Source organism: Motacilla alba, chromosome 12 (assembly GCF_015832195.1).
Source record: "Motacilla alba alba isolate MOTALB_02 chromosome 12, Motacilla_alba_V1.0_pri, whole genome shotgun sequence".
Taxonomy (NCBI): domain Eukaryota; kingdom Metazoa; phylum Chordata; class Aves; order Passeriformes; family Motacillidae; genus Motacilla; species Motacilla alba.
The window spans coordinates 12,745,654-12,767,305 of record NC_052027.1 but is presented as its reverse complement, the minus strand read 5'-3'; the positions used below and the strand labels follow the sequence as shown (position 1 = coordinate 12,767,305).

General features: G+C 36.6%; 1 protein-coding gene across 18 annotated transcripts in view; it reads right to left on the bottom strand.

Annotated features, from left to right (window-relative positions):
* ERC2 (ELKS/RAB6-interacting/CAST family member 2) overlaps positions 1 to 21,652 on the bottom strand; it is a 418,139-nt gene that overhangs the window by 387,345 nt on the left and 9,142 nt on the right. For all 18 annotated transcript variants that reach the window (XR_005258403.1, XR_005258404.1, XR_005258405.1 and 15 more), the window contains exon 2: positions 16,902 to 17,701. Coding sequence is in view for 2 of the 18 variants with exons in the window: in XM_038149364.1 (XP_038005292.1) it covers positions 16,902 to 17,558 (657 nt within the window). In the remaining 16 variants the exon portion in view is untranslated. The remainder of the gene's footprint in view (positions 1 to 16,901; positions 17,702 to 21,652) is intronic.

Here is a 21,652-nt window from a genome sequence, read left to right as displayed (position 1 = left end):
GCTGGGAGGTGACAAATGTTCAGGTGATAAAATTTCTTAGTGGCAGACATGACCTCACCCAAGAGAAACTGGTTGAGACCAAGGGATTTGACCCATCAAATACACACTTCTCTCTCCACCTAATGAAATGCTCAAATGAACGTTCTAGTATTACTCTAATATGTTGGAAAAAGTCAGTTTTGTACACCTTAAAAAATAAATCAAATGGAATTAATATTTTGTAAAAAGAAAACTAGATTAGTATGCAAGATATAAAGCTAAATTTGCAGAAACATTCCCTATTTCATGTTATAGAAGGAATTACTCTAGGGATTAATTTATGTTCTTATTCACAACCATTTTTCTAATACAGTCATTAAATTCTGTTTTATGAATCACTGTTCTCATCTGGGCTAAAGCAATTAAGTTCTCAAGACAGAACAGTAGGTGTGCTGGTGCTAATTAATACTCCCCTGAGGTGATCCTAGAGTTTGCCTGTGTCTCCAGTACACCTGAGGTTGGCATTAATCAAGATAACAATTCTTTCTTGGCATCTTTCTGAAGGAACAAACTAGGCATTTAGGATCAAATTTCTTTCCTTAACCCCCCCACAGGCTCTCCCTGCTCTAGTCCAGAGATGTGGTGCTACCCCGATTTGTAACCAGAATTTCACCCACAAACTGCAGTGCTTCCTACCTAATCCACCTTAAGGAACCCATATTTTAGCAATTTCAGATGACTAGCATGATTTTAGCAATTTCAGATGACTACTGGTTTGATAAAACCTGATAACACAGGAAAAAAACCAGCTTGTACATGTGGCACTAAACACCTGAGACAGAAGGAAGATGTTTCTGAGTTCATACCAAACCCCACAAGTGCAGTTCTGGTTGTTTCTGTATGTCAGCTCTATTTTTCCTCCCTTCTAATGCCTTATTATCCCATTGCTCCAATGACAAAACAGTAACCAAAAAAAAAACCAAAAAAAACCAAAAAAAAAACAACCTCAAAAAACTTGATTGAATACTTGACTATTTCAGCTTCTTCCATGAAGCAGGCCAAGAAATTCCTCTTTTTTGTTCTCCCTACAAGTGGTTGGTAAGTTTTTTTATAAAAAACATTTTGGCTGTGCTTCAAAAAGAGTTCTATGTTTTCCTGTTATGCTATTGATGGGTGTACTGTATGTAAATACAGACGATTTCTGTTTCTCCTGTTATTTTAAATTTGTTGTTAGTTTATTCTTATTGTGTGTAAAGCTCTATTCCTGTGTGCACAGTTAGAAAGGTGTACTAACAAAGAATGTTTCTAATCCTTTTTTGTTCTATTAAGAGCCAGAAAATACTAACTACTCTAATTTTTAAGTCTTAAGATTTTGCTTTAGTTCATTAATTCAAAGTTCTCAGGAAAAATGTGCAGCTTTTAAAAATACTACAAAGCACTCTTGCACAAGATTTGAAAATCTTGGAAGTTTCAGTAAAAGAAGCTCTTCCATCTCATAACAGTTTATGGAATAAAAGAGATATGCCACACTAGGTGGGGGAATCAAACAAAAACAAAAGAAACCCAAGTCCCTGAGACTGCTGTTTCCCAGTACAGGGGAAGCAGTCAGTCTTGAAAGTACTTTTGTGTGTCAAGATATTTTTAGTCTCACAAAGAAGGATGCTGGAATTGCCAAAGGCTGCCAACCATCTAATGGAACCAAAGAACACTACAGATATCTAAGAGTCAATGTGAAACTGGATTTCAATAAATGGACTTCTGTAAAGTGCTTTGATACTTCTATGGTACTCTGAGAAGTGTCAGAAGAAATATCTTATTACATTAGTCCACTTAATTGCAAATAACGTCACTCATTCTTTAACATATTCACATTTCAGCTTACAAAACGGGCTCACCATGAGAAGTCAGAGATGCTGCAAGGGCAGTGAAAAGGCATCCCATGTGCTAGACAAACCACATGCTAGGTGCCAGCACCTATTCCAGACATTTGTGCATTTTTTTATTCATAATAATCCTATTTTCAAGAGAAAAATACTTATGCTCAGGCATACCTGAAAATTTAGTCAAGGTATACCAAGAGCATAACAGAGAAGAGATTTAGTCTCAACTTAGAATATTACTCTGCAGATTCCAGATCATCATTTACAAGTGGAAAAAATAAAAGGCAAATGAAATTCACTGTAAGGAATCTGATATACCAAAAAGAAAGCATTTCCTATATCCCTTTAGGCATATTCACTGTTCTGATGTCCTACTGATATGAAACCTCCCAGTTTATATTTTAGCAATCAATTACTATAAAGAGATAAATTTCAATACAGGATAATATTAGCAAAAGATTAATGAGAATATTTATTTAGTAAAACTTACAGTGGTCTTAAAGGCCAGATTTGGGTACAGTTTTGGTAAGATTTAATCATGAAATCCCTTAAAGCACAGCAAGAAACCATGCAACTAAAATAGTGAGAACCAGTCTGAGCTGATGGAAAGCTGCTATGATATTTCACACCAGAAAAATCAAAGCCTCGGTCACTAAAGTATAAAAATACTTTCTCGTGATTGACGAAGGCAAATTAAGTTATTTGATGGCAGAGATCCATATTCAAAAGCAATGCAGGAATTAAATTCATAGGCTGAGATGCTATGAAACCTTTGCCAATAGGGTTTCTGTACATCAAGTTTTACACTAGATCCAAGAGACTAAAACCAAAAAAGAATGTATTTATCCAGTGAGTATTTCCAGATGCCCAGACAAGACAGAGCATGAACTCCTTTAGCTGTTGTACAGTGGTTTTTGTTTCTGAATTTAAACCTCCACAATTTACTTCTCAAATACAGACACTTCTAAAGCATTTGTTCCTTAAATACTCAGTACAGCACAGCTAAATTATTTTAAAGATTCTGTACAAAGCACTGAACACTCCACTTTCAACAGGAAACGTTGCTAAGGCCTCTTAGTTTGCTGTGTCATTCAGGTTTTGCCCAGCTTAAAGGAAATTGTAAACTAAAATAGAATAGCTCTACCAAATTCATGAGACTGTGTTCGGACTCACTTATTTCATTACTTGGATACTAGATAGTTAGATTAAAAGAGTAAACTGCTGAAGCAAAAGAATCCACAAGAAAAACTACAGAAAATGGAAAGGCATTAAAAGAAAAAGCTGTAATATCTCAACAACAGAGACAGATCAGGAGAGTTACTTCATATACAAGAATTATCAATTTAAAACGTAAAGTTCAACAGTGTAGCTACACACAGGCAGAAATTAAAAATACCAGCACAGCAAATGTGCATATGTATATTTATTCTTTCTAACATTTATCACAATTTGCTCTGTTTTCCTTCAGATTCTTATCTGGCAGCCTGGTAAATGGAATTTTGAAGTGCAGAAGTGTGTACAGTTCCCTACCCTGGCAAACTATGAAAAGTGCTACTACATTTGTTGAGCATTACAATGCAAATTGTCAAAGCTACTGGTGGGTTCTCCTGAATTCCTGCCTTCCTTCTTTCAGCTGTTTTACATGTGTTCCTAGAAGATAAGTAAATATTTCAGCATAATTCCTTGAAGTGCAAAAAATATTAACATCTTATTTGAAATAAAGCTTCATCTATATTTGATGTTATAGCAAATTTCCTCTCTGAAACAACCTGAACTTGTAATTCACCACAAGTTTTAGCTACAGAGTAACAAGAGTTGTGACATGCATTGGCTCAAAACCAATCAACTTCTAACATTTAACAGAAAAGCAAAAGCAAGTGACTTTATCAAAGAACCTATTAGTTAAGTTAATAATTCTAAACTATTAAGTTCTCTTTAATCAAATATTGGTCTGCACTGGTTTTAGGTACCCAACAGCTGCAAATGTATTGTTCTGAAATTCAGTCCTTGCGTCTGCAGGTGACATGAGAATATTCACCTCCCCTATTCTCCTAAAATAGCTGTAGGAAATGCAATTGGCCCCCAAAGACAGAATCACTTCTTAATTTGGAAAAGAAATTACTTCTTCACCTGTTTTGTTTGGCTTTTTTGCATCACAGCTAAAGCATTAGGTTTCACAGTTTCAGAATAATTTTATAATGCCAAAGTTCATTTGATCATTCTGCTTGGAGTCTTTTCACAACTGCACTTCTTAGTGCTTTAAATAAAGGAACATCTCAAGCCATGGTTATCTTATGTAACAGTTCTCTTTTGGACTGCTGGTGGGGTCTTGGCTTTTTTACTGGTTTTAAGAGTGGCTTATTCTTTCCAGAATTTGCACCAAAATTTTTTCCTTCATCTACAGCTTATGAACTGCAAATTTTAAGTTTTTTCATCCAGAAAACTGATGTTTGAGTACTTGAATCATCTGCGTACATCTGGAAATTCACACTCTAAGTGGCAAGAACAACAGCTTGAACTGACACTACCTATTTTCCATTATTTATTAGAGAAAGTAAATTCACTCAGAAGGACTTGTTGCAAACTATCAGGATATTCCTCTTCCCTGAACTGTGAAGAGAGCAGGATGAACCCATTTTATAATGGCCATTATAAAGGCTTAGCAATATCTACAAACTCTTGCACTGTGTCCACATCCATGCTTCCAGCTGACAGCGAGTTTCGGTTCACCTGCCAGGCCTGCAGCACAGCACTTCCCTCCATGGCCTCACTCTTGGGCAGGCAACATGGCAAAAGGGAAGGACAAACCCCAGGGAACAGGGAACATTGCCTCTTCTCGTGCCTCCTCACATCTAAGCTTTTTATCCTCTCACATGTGGATGGTGCCTGCTACAATGAAACAGAAATGAGCACTGCTTTTAATGATCACACACAAGGAAAAGCATTGATAAAGAGCAAAGAGTTACTTTTGAATTTGGGAAAAAGAGGTGAGTAACCACACTGTCCTAGAGAATTACTACCTCAAGACACAGCAGACTTTCAGTTTAGGAGTCAAAGAAAATGCATAGTCAAAGCTGAACAGCACAACAGAGGAGAGGGAGATAATACTGAACGTGCTAGATTTGTAAATGGTATAAATAAGGAGTTTATACAAATTGACTCACTCTTCTTAATCACACATAATCCTGCCAGTAGCCTTTTGGGAGCTGAATTAAAAACAAAAACAGCAGCAAGCTTCATTATGTGTTTTCCTGAATTTTCTACCATCTGGCAAAAATGAGTTAATCAATAAAATGAAAGGAAATTCATAGCAAAATAGAGTTACTATAGTTTTTGCAGTAAAAACTGTTTGTTTTTGCACATTTTAGAATTCCTCATCTGTTAAGATTATTATTAAAAAGAGATGATTACTTAATTCTACAAAAAAAAAGTATGATGAAAGTAGGTCTTGAAGGGTAAAGTTTGTTGTACTATTAAGCCAGGATTAGGGGAAAACCCCCACCATCAAAAAAACCCAACGTATTTCCACACTAGTAGGAAAAGATTGATCTTAAGACACTGAAAAACAAAACCACAACCCTTCAGATTATATAAAGATAGAATTTAAAAAATATATACTTATGGACATTTGAAAATAAAGTGTCCAGGGCAAAAGCCAAACATGCTATTAGAGCTAAAACACACTACTGACCTGCCAGAGAGCAGCTCAATGGCAAATTGTGCTGTTCACTGCACTCACAATATCATCAGTAGCCAACACTGTCATGAAGCAGCAATGCAAGTGTGAAACACCTGCGATACCCTAAATGTGACACTGACTTAGAAAAAACAGCAGAAGAACTTGAGCAATTGCTAGTTGGCAGAGAAATAAAGTGATTTTGAAAGTGGTAGGGAGAAAGGTGGGGGGAAAGGCACCTGCACAAAATCATTGTAGAAGTTGGGACTAATTTTAGTGTGAGGCAAAGGTGTCTTCCTGTATCCATACTACTCTACTTTTTTGAGTGGCTTTAAATTAATATATGTTAAAATACCTGAAATATTAATAATGCAACACTGTGTAACAAAATTTGCCATAAACTATTTATGTTAATATTTCAATTAGTTAATGGCACTAATTTTTAATATCTTTTATCTCCACATTATCCTCAAATTAAGCTTTTGGAATATCAAAAAGTAGGTTCTACCTCACATATTTGGAAACAATTCAACTGGACACAGTTGGGAAACAAATACCTAGAAAAACTTGGGAACAAAATTTGGTTTTCAAATAAAGTTTCCAGCTGGATCAAGTTACCATTTTCTTCTAAGACCACTGACATGTAAAAAAAGGAGACCCTCTGGGTGAAACAAACAGGAAAAATATATTCCTAAAGATAATTTAATTTTCTTGTCAATCTGCATAATCATTCCTCCAATACTTGATTCTGTGTTTAGCCATCAAGGCACCACTTCCCTACACAGTGAGGCAATGCTTCATCCAAGACCTGAACTGGATAATGGCCTTGCCCTATTTAACACAGGATCACTGGTGCCTTCAATTCATGTTTTATTGTTACATCTATATAGGTCTTTAAGAAAATCTCTAAAATGTTACTTGCAAATATATTTTTCCTTGGAGTTTGCCTGACTGGCGCTGCTTGTTAATTCTGCAGTCCTGCAGCCAGGACAGTGCAGTGCATTCAGGTGGAAAAGTCCATCACCAGTGTCCTTATCTAATTGCTCAAATTCTCAGTCTGACAGTTCTCCCTCTTCAGGGGATGAGTTGCCTGAACAGGATGAAGAATGCCTGGTTTTGCTTTCTTCAGCAACTTCTGTGTTTTCTACTCCTTAGCTCTCTCCTCCCTTCCTTTACTGCACCAGGGAATCTGAAGACAAAAATATCTCTCAAGTGTAAGGGAAGTACCAGATCGTTCATACACAATTATGCAGCTCATTCATTCCCTTATTTCAACCAAACTAAGAATGTACAAGTTAGGTTATAAATAGAAAAATAAATATACTAAAAATAAATATACTAAAATAACAATAATAAAAAACTAAAATAAATTTATGTACCAGAGGGTGACAAAGGAAGCAGTGGTTGTTAACCAATGATGAACAAACATGCCAAATCACTCTTGCTAGCAAAACTTACACCAGCATACAATCCAATCTGAAAACAAATTTTTTAGGAAGAACTTCAGATTTCCAGAGTATTGTAGTATCATTCCAGTGGTATATTGTAATTTTCATTACAGTGTTAATTATCAGAAATATTAAAGGTTCTGGGTTTATTTTTGATTTGTCACAATATATATTAAAACAGATAAGACAATATGATATGTACCTAAATGTATTCATGTTCACATCAAATTCACCATAAACCTCAATAATTTTTCAATAGGTAGCACATACTCCATAGCCCAGAGAGCTGTGCTGACAAGAAGGTCCATTTTCAGAATGATGTGGAAAGAATTTTGGCTTCCAAATAACGGGTAATTGAGAATTTTGATTTCTCTCAAGATACAGCTTAGTTTCTGTCACTCAGGTAAGGAATTTAGTGACCACTGAATGCAAAACAGTCTGATTATCAAAACTTATGTATAATTTCTTAATGTACACATGTGCTTAATTACATATACACATCAATAGAACAACAGGCTTTTTTTACAGACATGTTGACTGCAAACAGTGATTCCTCAAGTTTGGATTTACACATTTTATTCATGCTTTGGTTTATCATGATTTAAATATAAGCCACTAGTTCATCTCTACCTTCCAGAGTATCCAAAGGGAATATTATACCACAATTTTCAGGCATTTCTTCACTGAAATAGTTAAGACCATTATTATGCTTTACCAATAACATGGTACCTGGAAGTTAATGTCACACACAAGAAAAAGTTCACACTAACAGGACTATTCTTTCAGCCTTTCCACCTACACATTGCAAAAGCTATACATCCATTTACACAGTTTAAATCAAAATACAGAGAAAAGATTTGATTTTCAAAGCACAGCTCCCCGCCTCATTCTGTGATTCTCTCAATTTAAATGCAGGCTTTTGCAGTGAGACTTGTACCGTATACAATTAAGGCTGTAGTCAATTAAATGGAAACTTGAGTCAGTTCCAAAAGCAGGCCTTGTTTTAGGGTTTGCTGCTCCTCTGAAGCTGCACCCCAACGTGTGTTATGCTTTTCCTGTAGGTTCTGCTGACCTTGGCTTTTCTTCTACAGCAATGTCTGTGATGAGACCCCACCCTCTCATTCAATTATAGATGAGACTGGAATACAGACCTTACAAGACCTTAGCGTTCTCTGCATCTCTAACACTTAAATATTCACATTGATTTGCCTCAGGATTTTCTTTTTGGCAAACCCATCATTTATTCCTTTTCCTTCGGGGTACAAAGAGTACTTACATGAGATCTACTGCTTTCTTTTAACATGTGTTTTGTTAGCTTTTCTGTCATCTTCCAACACCAAGAGTAAGAGCAATAACTATCCTGTGGCAGATGCTTAAGGAAATGCAAAAAGTAAATATTTTCCCCATCCCACAGGCCAAATACTCTAAAATTAGTAGATTCAAAAGACTTATTTGCTCCTGCCACAAGCAATCCAACTTGAACCAAAGTTATCCTTCATAAAATATGCCAAGGGTTCCTGAATCCTAGTTTCTTTACTACCTCAGCTGACAGATACTCCAGCAATAAATTCAAGTAACAAATATCATCTTGCAGCTGACAGCTTTAACAAGTGACTCACTAGCACCAGGGAGTACACAGCCCATAGTCAGGAATGCCAGACACCTTCAACAGAGGAAATGACAAACAGCCCAAATCTGACCCTGCATGACACTAAGCAAGCAGAGCTCCCAGACATGCAAAAACTCAGAAGAAAATTGAACCAATGGCCAGCAGGTTAAGTCACCATCACAACATTGCCCTTACCCTGACAACAATCTGAAATGCATCTTATGAATTCAGGAATATAAGAGAAAAGAGAAAGGTTAGGAAGTGTCATGCATGTTTATCTTTACATTAGATACATATACAAAATAAATAAATATAATGCCTTGCAGCACAGCCAGAAGGGTTGTGTTTCTCAGAAACAGCCCAGAGGAGGAGTTCTATACTGCAGGCTAATTGAATGTGGCATTATCAATTGCCTGTTAGATGATTTGGGGACAACTGTCAGAAAATACAAGATAAATCAACCAAAAGGAAGGAAAACATCTGAAATTTTACTAATAAAGACTAATTTTACTAATAAAGGCTAAAAATGTAAAATGAGAAAGAAATTACTCTTTTTTCAATACTTCCTTCCTTTTCTCTCTTCTACTTTAGTTGATGGAAAATTCTGAAAAAACATTTCCAGCATTTTTTTCAGATTAGGTCTAAGACCTCAAGGAAGGAAGCCAGTTTAGAGAACCTAACAGAGAACTTTAAATATATTTTAAAAAAATACTCTTTGAACTACTGGCTCCATCACAATCAGTGGAAAAGAAATTCACCAAGGGTAACCTTTGATGTATTATCTAGGATACCTGTGAGAAACTGTATTATTGATGAGATTAAAGGTTTAATTAACATCTCCAGGAGATTTAATTTATGTTTCGTAAAACTTGCTTTCCAAACAAATTCCTGCATTATGAATCCATTTACAATTAATGTGATGTATCCAACACCACCCAATTCTAACAAAATTAAAAATGGCTTATAGACAATTACCTCTCTTCTAATTTCCTTAAGTCATTCTGACAGCATAAAGTACCTACCAGGATAGAATTGAAGCTGGACTTCCCTAATTAAGACAAGAGGGGGTAAAAAGCAGCAGGTGTGGCTTAGCAGTAGGTGCTGAAGGAACACCTTCAAGCAGAGCCGCAAGCATAAAGGGTGACTTAAAGGTAGTTTTATCCCAACTAATATTCTTCTAGGTCTGTGTTTTTTCTGAAGTGGTCTTTTCTGATACCCTGTCAGAATCCTGGATTCTGTTAAAGGGTTTTACCCACACAGCAACACAACAATCACAGCTGAACAACAGAACAAAGTGATCAGACTGGGGAACAGAGCGCAGTATTCATCTGATGTTGCAAGGGAAGTTTAACAAACAGTATGAAATTACTAAATTGAGCTGCAATATCATCTTCAAAAATAAATAATAAACCTATTGCCTTTCAGAAAGCTCCTCATGTGATACTTCAGTTTTAAGATGATCACCACCATGACAGGACAAAAAATCCACAACAAACAGCAGCAGCTTTCGTAGTGTTTTGGAGCGAACCATGAAACACAAGTTAAGGAAGTGACTATGTGCAAAGCTGGTGAGTTCACAGTTTCAAGTCACAGAGCCTCACACAGTTCCAACCACCTTTCACTTCCATGATCTGTCTACTATAGAGTCAATCTGCCTTCTCAAAATGTTACTGGTCTTGTCTATTCTTTTTTATGAAGAACACTGACTGACACTCCTTATTTGACACTCACTCTAAGACTTGAAGATGCAAATGAAATTTCATGCTGGCACTTTGACACTGGATAACTGAGAACGACCTATATCCTGAATTTAGTAGGTATTTTGCAATACTCAATTTTTAGTTTCCAACATGATGAATAAAATACCTTTTGTTCTAAATAAAACAGTACTCTTTCAGTTGACAGCTACACACAGTGCATTCTAAAGACTACAATTCATGGTTCTTACCTTTTTTTAAATACTGGGGACAACAGAATAAAACCAAAAACTACTTTCCTCAGATCTCTTTATACCTCAAAAACGTCTAAAAGGGTGTAACTTATTATTACTATCCTTTCCAATTTACCACTAACATGTGATACAGTTTTCATACAGCTTAAGCTATTAGTTTTGACTTTTTAATGTATACATGAATACTTCTATCTAAACCAGAATAGCACCAATAAGCTTCAGGTTACAGAGTCACATTCCTATTATTCATTTTTCTAGCTCAATACTTACCAAACTTTTTGAGACAGAGGGTCTCAAAAGGTTAAAAGTAACTGAATTCCCTCACTCACCCTCAAGCACTTTCAGGTTATTACTCCATCAAAACTTCCTTGGTTATCTGCAGTATCATGGCCCCCTCCTTATCAAATTCTACTCCCCACCAGAGCCAGGAGCCTTTGTTCCTCATCAGTAACAACAACAGAAGGCAACACACACCCTTCTGGCACAGCTTATTCACTGCTCCTCACCCATTACACACCATCCCTCCTCAGCAGAAGAGTCCTGCTGTTTTGGCCTCTTCCCATTTCACAGACATTATTAATTTGAATATAATATAAAGTCCACTGGTTGCATTCTACTTTGCAATTCAGATAATGACCATTTGATCTATTCCATGTGGTTGAATGCTTAAGCACTTTGCTGCATTTAATAAACAAAGTAAAGAAGAATATTTTGCACTTACCTAAATTGCCATCAATGTACATGAGTTTAAAAGAAGAAAACAGTGGAAATATGCAAAATAAAGTTAAAAATCAACAAGTATGCATGCAGCTCAAGACAAATATTTTTAAAAAGCTGAAGAAAGCAGAAAACAGTACAGTGAAAAACAGAAAACAAGGTGAATGGATATGATGAACCTACTGGCTTTACAGAATCATCCTAAAACACCTTAAGAAGCCTTCACTGGTTGTAAATACTATATTAAAATTTGATGCTGGAAGTATTTTTCTTGAAGAGACTCATTTAGTAAAAATACAACCACTTTCTTTAAGATTATTAATATGAAAACATGCCTCAGGTAGCATAGGAAACCACAAGCACAACATTTCCATTCCTCAGATTCCTAGCTTTGAGTTGTGTAACATGTACTTCATATTAATATTCACAATAAGCTTCAAAATCCCTGCTGTTTCAGACACTTCCCCAATAAGATGGGCTGAAAAAATATTTATATCCCAAAAAATCCTCCTCTGACCACAACTGGTATTCACAAACAATGAAAGGTCCTTTCCAACCAGCAATCAAGTGCATACTTTGACCCATTAAGGAAGGCAATACCCATCTATAAATGCACTAAATACCCGAGTGCTGGCAACTGCCTGCAGATTCCACTACAATGAACCTACAAGAATTTCAAAGGGCATAAACAAAACACCTAAAAAATTTTTTTAATGTATACCTTAGCCAAATCAATATTTTATTAGGAACATAGTTCAATTAGTACAGAGAAGGGAAATGCCATTTCAGAATATTTGTCAGTATAGTTTCTCTTATTGTTCTATTCAGATATTTGTCACGAATCAAAGTGAAAATGAAGAGCACATTGTGAAATAACACTGAGTAGCTACTCACAGCTCTAAATTCATGAATACACATTCCCTTCTGTACTGATTATTTTATCAGCTCTATTCTGCTAATTGCAGCATCTGAGTTATTCACATTGCTACAGATGGACAAAAGTTACTCGGAGAAACTATTTCAGGAAAATTTTTTATTCAGAACTATAAGCCTCAGAGGAACTGCTCACTATCCTTTTTATCTTCTCTCCATCTCATTAATCAGAAGTAAATTCCTGCAGTATCAGGATAGGAATTAAACTTCAAAAGATCAAAATCCGTAATGTGCTCTCAAAGAACACATTAAGTCAATTAAAATTACCTGGGTTTTTTTTAAGGGAAAAAAGGATCATGCTCACCCATTTATTTCAAATACAACCATGCCATACCTGGAAAAGAGACACTGTTCATGGCACACAGTGTCCATTTTATATTAATTATGTAGTATTTTAAATGATTGCATTTTTAAGTAAGTAAAAGGGGCCTTATTTTGTGCAAGAGGGCTTAATATACATTTTTTTAAATGTCATCACAGTGATTCAGTTTTTGCAATGTCATAAAAGCAGCATATAAACTGATAAACATTAATGTATTATATTAGAAGCAGCTAATCCAAACCAATAAAGTAATTTTCTCTCTTGACAGGCAGGCAACAACCTTGGAAATGAATATTGCTGAATAATGTCTTGTGTCTTCCCAGCACTTCCCACCTCATGGCCTTCTGCTCTCCACTGAAACCTTCCCCATTCACTCTCCTATACATTACAACACAATTAGAAGCTTCTCATCAAGCCAGATTAGAGAGAATAACTATCTACCTAGATGAAAAAAACCCAAAATCTCTGTTTGAGACATTGTAAATGGATGATTCCAAGATGAAGAACTACTATAAATAGTTAAAAACATGTAGAGTACTTCCTGCCCCTGTGTACACCAACACATATATAAAATAATTCCAGTTTTGCTGTGAGAAAATATCACAAAGAACATGAAGACCAAAAGCCAACTAAATATGGGCTGTGATATCAAAGTACAGGTGCTGAAAGTATACACTTTCAGAAATATAACAACTTTAAAAAGAAAAACAGGAATGTCCAAGTTACTGTCCATAAACTTCCTCATGGGTCTCCTTCTGCTTCCAAAAGGTTTAATTTTATCAATTTTCCTATTGAAACAGATCCTACTATTTCAAACTAATTCATTTATTTGGCAACTTTATTTTCATTTATAATCTTACTTTCCAGGATGTTTTCAAGCCTTCCCAGTCTTGCCATTATCTGGATGCATAACACATCCATCCTTTAGGACACTGCTGAAATCCTCAAGCACAAGACAGATCCCTACCAGATCCTACTGGAAACCTTTCCAATTTCATCATGAATCACTGATAATTACACTTTGACACAGGCTTCCAATCAAACACTTCTCCATGTAGTAGCACTTTCCTGTCATATGCTTCCCACCAATTCACTAAAGGGAAATCTTTTGAGACAAAGTTTTCTTAACATCAATATGTTGCTACTGTTTTTCCATTATGCATTTGTTTTCCTGTCATCCAAGAAAAATCAGATGTCTTTGACATTATTTTTGATAAATCCATATTGGGTGTTAGTGCATTTTTTTATTTCCCCTCTATATTTAGAAATAGCTGATGATTTTTAAAAATACGGCTTTCAAATAATTCTTTGGGTTTTGCAGTATTTTTTTCAGAAACAACTATAAAAATATGAAACAGATTTCACCCATTCTCTCATTTCACTTCTTTTTTGGCAGGCAGATTTGCCCTTCTCCAGTCTCCTGGGAGCTCCCAGACTTTGCCAGGACACCCAGAAATCCAGGCAGGGTCAATTCTATCATGGACAGCCAATGTGAAACGCTGGCTGTCTTTCAGTGTGAAACACCTCAGTTTTTAACAGTTTTATAAGTCAGTAAACCTCAGACACACAAGGACAGACTGACCACTTTTAGGATAGATGTGATAGAGCACATCACCTTCTTTGTTCTTTAAAATTACAGCTTTTTGATGATTCTAATTTAAATTAGTTGTTTGAAAGAATCAATAGCCTCCTGAATAAGAATGACTAACAAGCTGACACAGCCAGCTTGGGTTCCCAAAGCCATTCCTTCAGAAAGGCTCCTCTCCAAATGCTTACAAGAAAAGTAAGCAGCAATTACATAAGAGCAAGGGTACTTTTATACACAAATATTTGATTACAAGAGAGGAAATAGCAGAAACACATCGTTGACTCCTAAAACCAACAGAAGGTCCCTGGAGTTTTGCTGGAACCTGTGGCTGGGCTTTGTGCTGACTGACACTTCCTGAGCAGCCCAAAGAACAGGGGGATCAGTAAGATGACTAATTTTCCTCATGGTGTTTGGTTATTCAGGGCAGTGAAGACAAAAGCCAAATGCAAAGAAGAATTTCATAAGACTAAGCAAATAAGCAGAGGCTGGCAGATAAAATTGAAGGAGATAAAAGTAGCACACAAGTGAAAATAATCCTACCTTTAAGCATAACAGGCTGGGATCTAAACTGGTTAGAATGAATGGTGAGGGTTTTCCAGCTATGATAAATATTTCCATTAAGATATTAGCTTAGTGCTCAGTAGCAGCAAAAATAAAGGCATCCAAAACTAGAAATAACAAACTAATTGTTGAGAATTTCTGTGAAAGACATACAGAATAAAAGGGCAAATACTACAACATCAACACAATACATTCTACACCTTATCAAAAACATAAGATGTTTTGGTCCCCTTGCCTCAAAAAAAAAAAATCCCAAACATTTAACAGGTCTGAAAAACATCATGTTACTGTTTCACAAGGAATTATCACACATGGTAAGATGCTGCTGTCTGGAAAAGAGCTGAGGGAGGGATGTGATGATGGCACTGAAAAGTCCTAAGTGGCACTGAGACTGGCACCAGACATCAATTATTTATTGCTTCTTTCAGTACGAGCAGGAAATCCTAGTAAAAGCAGCCAAAGCCTAGTGCAAAAGCAAATTAAAACTGGTTCCTCACAGGTAGGATAGGCTGTAAGAGCCTGTGGACACTGGCATTTCAAACAGGTCCAAAATGAACTGGCTGAATTTAAAGTTCACTGAGTTACTAAGCACAAAGAAACAGCAGCTGGATCACCGGGAGCACTCGCTGGGGATACCACTGTGTACTTGGCCCCTTCTGTGATTGTTTGGACACTTAGCAATGGAATAGAGCTACCCAATCTCTGTGAATTATAGAGAGAGGATTCATGTTAAATATACACGTGGAGCAAAATGCATTGCTTTTGTCAGGTTTGCGGTTACAAGAAAATAAGAGAGTTTCTCAGAAAGATACAACGTGAATGAACTCACAACTGAGTTACTAGCTTACTTTCCCTCAAGGTAAGCAAAACTAGATTTTAGGGGGAAAAACCAAAACAGAATTGTCACTGGCATGTGACAAAGTCTTCAAACACCAGATTCAAATTCCAAATGTCAGTATAAGAGATTAATGTGACATTTCCATAAGAAATACATGAGAGTCTATCAGAATAATTCTCCTCCTAAGGTGACACCAACTACCACCATTAAAATATCTAACCAACAAAGTTTTTGAAAAACAGAACATCCACCATGCATCTTTTTATTAATATTGGTTCTAGCAGCATCCTAGTGCATCTGCTATAAATAAATAATCAGCAACTACTATCGTCAGTCTGGATACAAAAGTTATACAAGACAGTAATAAATTCATTCATTGCACTGAACTCCTGATGACAACCCAGCCAGTTTCCCATTGAAGTAACTGGTAACAGACTTGCCAGCTCTGTAGATATTTAGGTTCATGACATGCCTAAAGGTGGAAAGTTTGCTGAGAAGCTCTAATTGATCACAAACTTGGAAGTAAATTAAAAATCTCCGTTGTTGCTGCCTGTCAGCAAAGAAGTTTAGACTTGGAATCTGGAAGTGAGAGAAACACAGGACTGTGTTTTTGTCTGGGGAAAGTTAACAGATGGTCTAAAAAGGAGCAGCTTTAAAATAAGACCAGAAGCCAAAAAAGTGTGTGGAGAAAGGAAGGATAATTTTTTTTTATCTATTCTGTGCTGCTGTTTTGTATATGTAGCTGTATATTTGATACAGCAAAGTCTCAAATTTTGACTTCACAGATTTATCCATCCGGACTAAAATATTTGAATCTGTCTGTAACTTCAGGAAAATCACGTTACATTGTGAATAGAAGTATTTGAAATACATATTTACAAGGTACTCATTTACTACAATGCAGGTCTCTGAAATGTCACTGGAAACTTCATTCTGTAATGCAGAAGTACAGAAAGCTGAATATGAGGATTTATCTTCTTTTAACTTTAAAACTGTTAACTCCCTGCACAGCGTAAACAAAATATGCCTCTGGATATTTATTTACACTTTTTCAAAAATGGCTCATTTACCTCTTCAGAAAATGTTGCCAAGACAACATTTAGACAGTTGCAAAAAAAAAAAAAACCCTAGAGAAAGTTTCAAACATAAGAGAAAGGGTAGCAACAATTATTTTATCCATCTAAAATGTGAAGGGATGCTGCATGAAGGAAATTATAATCTGCATTTGGATTCATATTAGTGTGCTTTCCTGCAGTTTGGCAGTCAGAAGCAGATAAACCAAGACGTAAAATTCTTGTGGCAAATATCAAACTTGTGCTAGCACTGGATACAGCACCAAAAGCAAAACATGAAGTGCTTGGTTGTAAATCAACACAAGGAAACTTTCATAATTACTTACCTGATTTTCTTCATGGGAAACTCTCATCTGTTCTTTAAGAACTGACATTCTGGCTGCTTCTTCTTTCCTCAATACTCTCTCTTTCTTTAGCTCAGGACTCCAGAAAGTTTTGATGCTGTTCATAGAGGACCCCAGCTTGCTGTCCTTAATGTCTAGCTCTTTTCTGAGAAGGTCATTCTCCCTCTGTAGATCCTTAAGCTGAGCCTGCAGATCTAACATGGTGCTATCCCTAACCTGTCTCAGCATGGAAGGAACCTGGTGGTGGTGGTGGTGTGAGGATGTGGTCAGCCCTCCGTGCTGGTCAGTGTAAGAAAGGACATCTGTGTGTGACAGTCCAGCAGAAGCGATATTGGGGCTGCTCCCCATGGCTGTGACTCGGCCACCATACACAGCTCGATTTGTAGCCCTTCCAAGAGTCATTGTGCCCTTTGGGAAAGTAGTAGAAGCTACACCCTCGTGGTCACTCAGGTACATTGGTCCAGATGTTGCATAGGCTGCGTTAAGGGACTGGATGTTCTCCATGGACAACGTCTTCCCTGTCCCCCCTCCTCCCCCGCTGCTGGTTCGCCTGTGGCCCAGGCGAGGGGACCTTGGCAAGCGGGGAGACCTGGAGGGACTTCCTTCCAAGTTGCTGATTGTTCTTGCACTTCCATACATTTTTCTTCTACTTTGAGGTACTATTTAGTAAGAAACTAGTAACACTAAAGTTGAATGTTAAATTAAGAATTCCAGCTAGAAATACTGGCAGTTTTACTGCATTCTTCCAGTAGGCAAAATCTGGTTTTCCTCCCAAGACAGACCTGAAAAAAAATATTATAAAATTAAGTTTTCATTTTGGAAAACAAAAGTAATCACCATATATCAGAAAAACTAACTTCTCAGAGTAATAACTACAAAAATGAAATCTGCTAAACATTTTATATTTAGGGTGACTAGTTAAAAATGCATTTTCAAACTAATTTCAATCAAAATAAAACTCCTCATTTATTTCTTGCTAGAAAACTTCAAGCTAAAGCTTGTCAAACTAAGTTGGAATGAACAACATGGGCCCAATACAACAACATACCATACTTTACCTTGTCACTTAAATGAGTGACAATATGAAATTTATATAAAGAAAAATATTTATTATTGGCATAAAGAACTATCCTCTTAAAGCCTCCAGAATTTATTCCCAAGGCACACAGATATAAAGGAATCTTGTTAATTTACTTTTTCAAGTTTCGGTATTTTAACATCACTATCCAAATCTGCTGCTCTTTTCAGCTGTAATGCAGCATTCAAGGGATGACCCACAGCTTGGTTCCACCACAAGAACCTGTGCAGCTTTTCTGCTGTCTTAACTTTAACATACTGACCAATTAAAAAAAAATTCTCATCTAATTCTCAAGTGCCAGTCATCCTCTGGGCAAGTAACTCATCAAGCTCTCCAAGAAATCCATCCTTGTATCTTTCTAGTTGCCTGAAATAGTTCCATAGCTCCATCACAGACAAATCTCCCATGAGACCAGAGCAGATCACTTTCCTTCCATTGGCTCCTGGCAGATCCTGAGCAAAAGCAACAAAAAATCTTTGGAATTGACAGAATTCACCCCACCCTCTTGCTCACTCAACCAAAAAAACACAAACAACACAAAACAAACACCCCATAAAAAACACTACACTCTGGTGTGGTGAAAAAAACAATACTGCTAGCAGGAAATGCCAGTGTCAATTGTCAATTTAAACTGCACACAATAAAATATTTATAAATACAGCAGATATGATACATGGCCAGGTGGTGGAGTTGGGTATAAATTTGTTGATCCTCAGAAGCAGAGGTACAGAATATTTTATTTTATATCATGTCCATACTGTTTTTCCTTTTCAGTCTGATAAATCAGTACATTTCTTGCTTGGAGTCACTTAATAACTCACTTAGCCTTCTGTTTATGTCTCTGGTATGTTTTTTTAGGTACTTGTTTTGCCTTTTAGAGATTATTAGTTGTGGTCTTTCTTTTCTCAACTTGTATGAATTTTTGGAAGTTCTTATCTCATATCAGAGAACACTTATCTTGCTTAGCACTCCAGAGCTTACCACTGAGCTCTACTGAAAAAAGGATCCTCAATCCTTATCCAAAGGGAGACTAACTTCTCACTGAACTTCTTAAACAATGTTCCAATGCTGATTGAACACTGTAACTTCCATAAGCTAGGGAAAATTCTGAAAGCAACAGGAAAAGAGAAGCAAAACACCAACCAGTATTATTACCTCCACAGCATTTTCAATTTCTTTTTTTTTTTTCCTAGAAGTATTCTAATCAAAACAGAGACCTCTGTGTTGTAAACACAAACACACTGATGATATGATTGATTTTCTTACTTTAACAGGCTATTAAGGACAGCTCACAGATCAAAAGCTGAAAACACTAAAAAATTCTTAGGGTTTCTCCATTTTCATTTGCAGTTTATTACCTTCTGTGACCTGAATTATACAGATTGGCTTTCCTGCAAACACCTCAGAGAAAGGCAAGCACATGAAAAAATGCTTTTTCAGTATGTGTACTTCTTAAGGATAAGACTGGAGCCTTCCTTTATGGCTGTGAAGTCTCAGACACAGTAGAAGCCATACACCATTGCTTTATGAAAGAGGGGAGAAAAAGCATCTACATTTTCTGCTCTTTACTGCTTCTACATGGAGCCTTCCTAGCTTCAGGAAGATTTCCTGTGTGTCTCAACACATCAGGAATTGGAGACATGAAGAAGCAATACCAGCCTCAGGACCTGAACAACTGCCACACAGATCATATCTACTGCCTGGAGAAAGAGAGGAGAGATCCCATCTTCCCACAGAACCAGCTAACAGAGCCATCCCAGCTGAACTCAGAGTGGACAGGTGAGATACAGACAGATCTATTTTGAAAGGTAAATTTACTTTATATTACTATTTTAATTGGACAGGGAGGAAGGAATACTAATACTCTCAAATAATAATTCTTTACCAAAGCTGTAGGTGTTGCACTAGCCAGGACAAAGGAGTCACAAAGGTCATATCCCCCAAAAACCCTCTCTGAGAAAGTCACCCAGCTTCATTCAGTCTGGCAGGGACAGACTGCAGACCCACCACACACATTTTCCTATAAGATTTGAGTTTTAAAATCCAAATCAGCTTACTACTAGGAAAAAAACAAACAAACAAAAAAAACAAACAAACAAAAAAAAAAAAACCACCAAAAAAAAACCAGATGCTCACCTGCTTGGCTCAATATTTTCTTATTTCAAAGAAATGCCTTTAATGTACATGACTTAAAATTAACCATTATAATCATGAGTTTGTTATTCTGCATTGCAAATGAAACTATATTTTATGTGGATACTTTTAGGATCCAGAAAATTAAGCATGCATTTTCAGCTGGGGGCAGGAAGGCGGGCACTAGACACCTTGCCCCATGCTCTCATCAGCCTTGCAAAGCCCAGCAGACCTGATACCATTCATGCCAAAGTGCCCCCAACATCTGTTTCAACTTCAGCTTGCCTCATTCTGCACATTCCTGCCCCACCTGATCACCTGCCTTCTGCACACAGCAGCATCATGGGCTCACATTACCTACATGGCTCAAGTCTGACAACTCACTTTGTCTTTTAGCTTTCTATTTTTTGAGAAACCTGGAGCATAGGATTCTAATAGGGATGCTACTAGAAGATCTCGTGCAATTTAGTTTACATGTACATGTAACCATTTAGTTTACTTCTACATGTAACATAATTACAGAGTTTGCTTGAAATGCTGTATACACAGTACCCCATAAGCTCTGATTTTCACTGGTTACACACTCTTACATGCTGAGGGATGATTTAGGCTTTTAGTGTCCCCTCCTGTGGCCTGAATCACCTAGTCAGCAGGAAGTTTGGGTATCAGCCAAATACTTAATAGCTTTGCACAACTACTTGCCAATATTAACACTGAGCCAAGAGCTCAAACATTTGTAAAAGTACCAAAAGCTTTAAGGAAACCTCTTCTGCAGAGTTAGCCTTCCCAAACAATATATGGTAACAGTTAAGTGCAGAAATTATCAATCCAACTCCAAATTGTCTAGAACAGTTTAGTACTATACAACTCCCCACATATAAACCAATAGAAGCAAAATAGAAAAAAAAAAAAAAAAAAAAAAGAGGTGATGTAGGACACAATGCCCATATTTTCTCTGCCAGGACTGCAATTTTAGGCACCACAAAAGGAATGAAATTGACAGAAAAAAAAATCTGTTCCATAAAAACATGTCCTAGCAAACAATGATTTCTTTATTTTGATAAGATCTCTTAAGTACTCTCATTTAAAACACAACCTCTCCGTACACAGAAGACCAGGAGCACATATGTTTTAAAAGCAGTGACTAAGAGTCAGAAATATTTCTAGCACTTTCTTTTGGTTTGCCTGTGTTTTCTACTGTTTTCATAGTGACACAATACATTCGCACAGCAGCGAATATTCTTTTCTTCACCTGTTTTTTGCTATCAGTGCTGATGTAAAAGAAAAAAAAAATGCATCAAGCTGATATAAATTTGATACAGAGAACACAAATCTGTTGTAGAGTAGCCTGCCTTTTTCATTAATCTGAGTGGGCAGCCTGGCATGTCCTCTTTTAATAAAGTAAAGGAGAAAAGATAAATACACTGCTCCTTGTATGGTGTTAGTACAAGACCAGCATTGTTTCTATTAAAAGGACAAAGTACTCTCTTTTCCTGCTTACCAGGCTGACCAAGTACTTCTC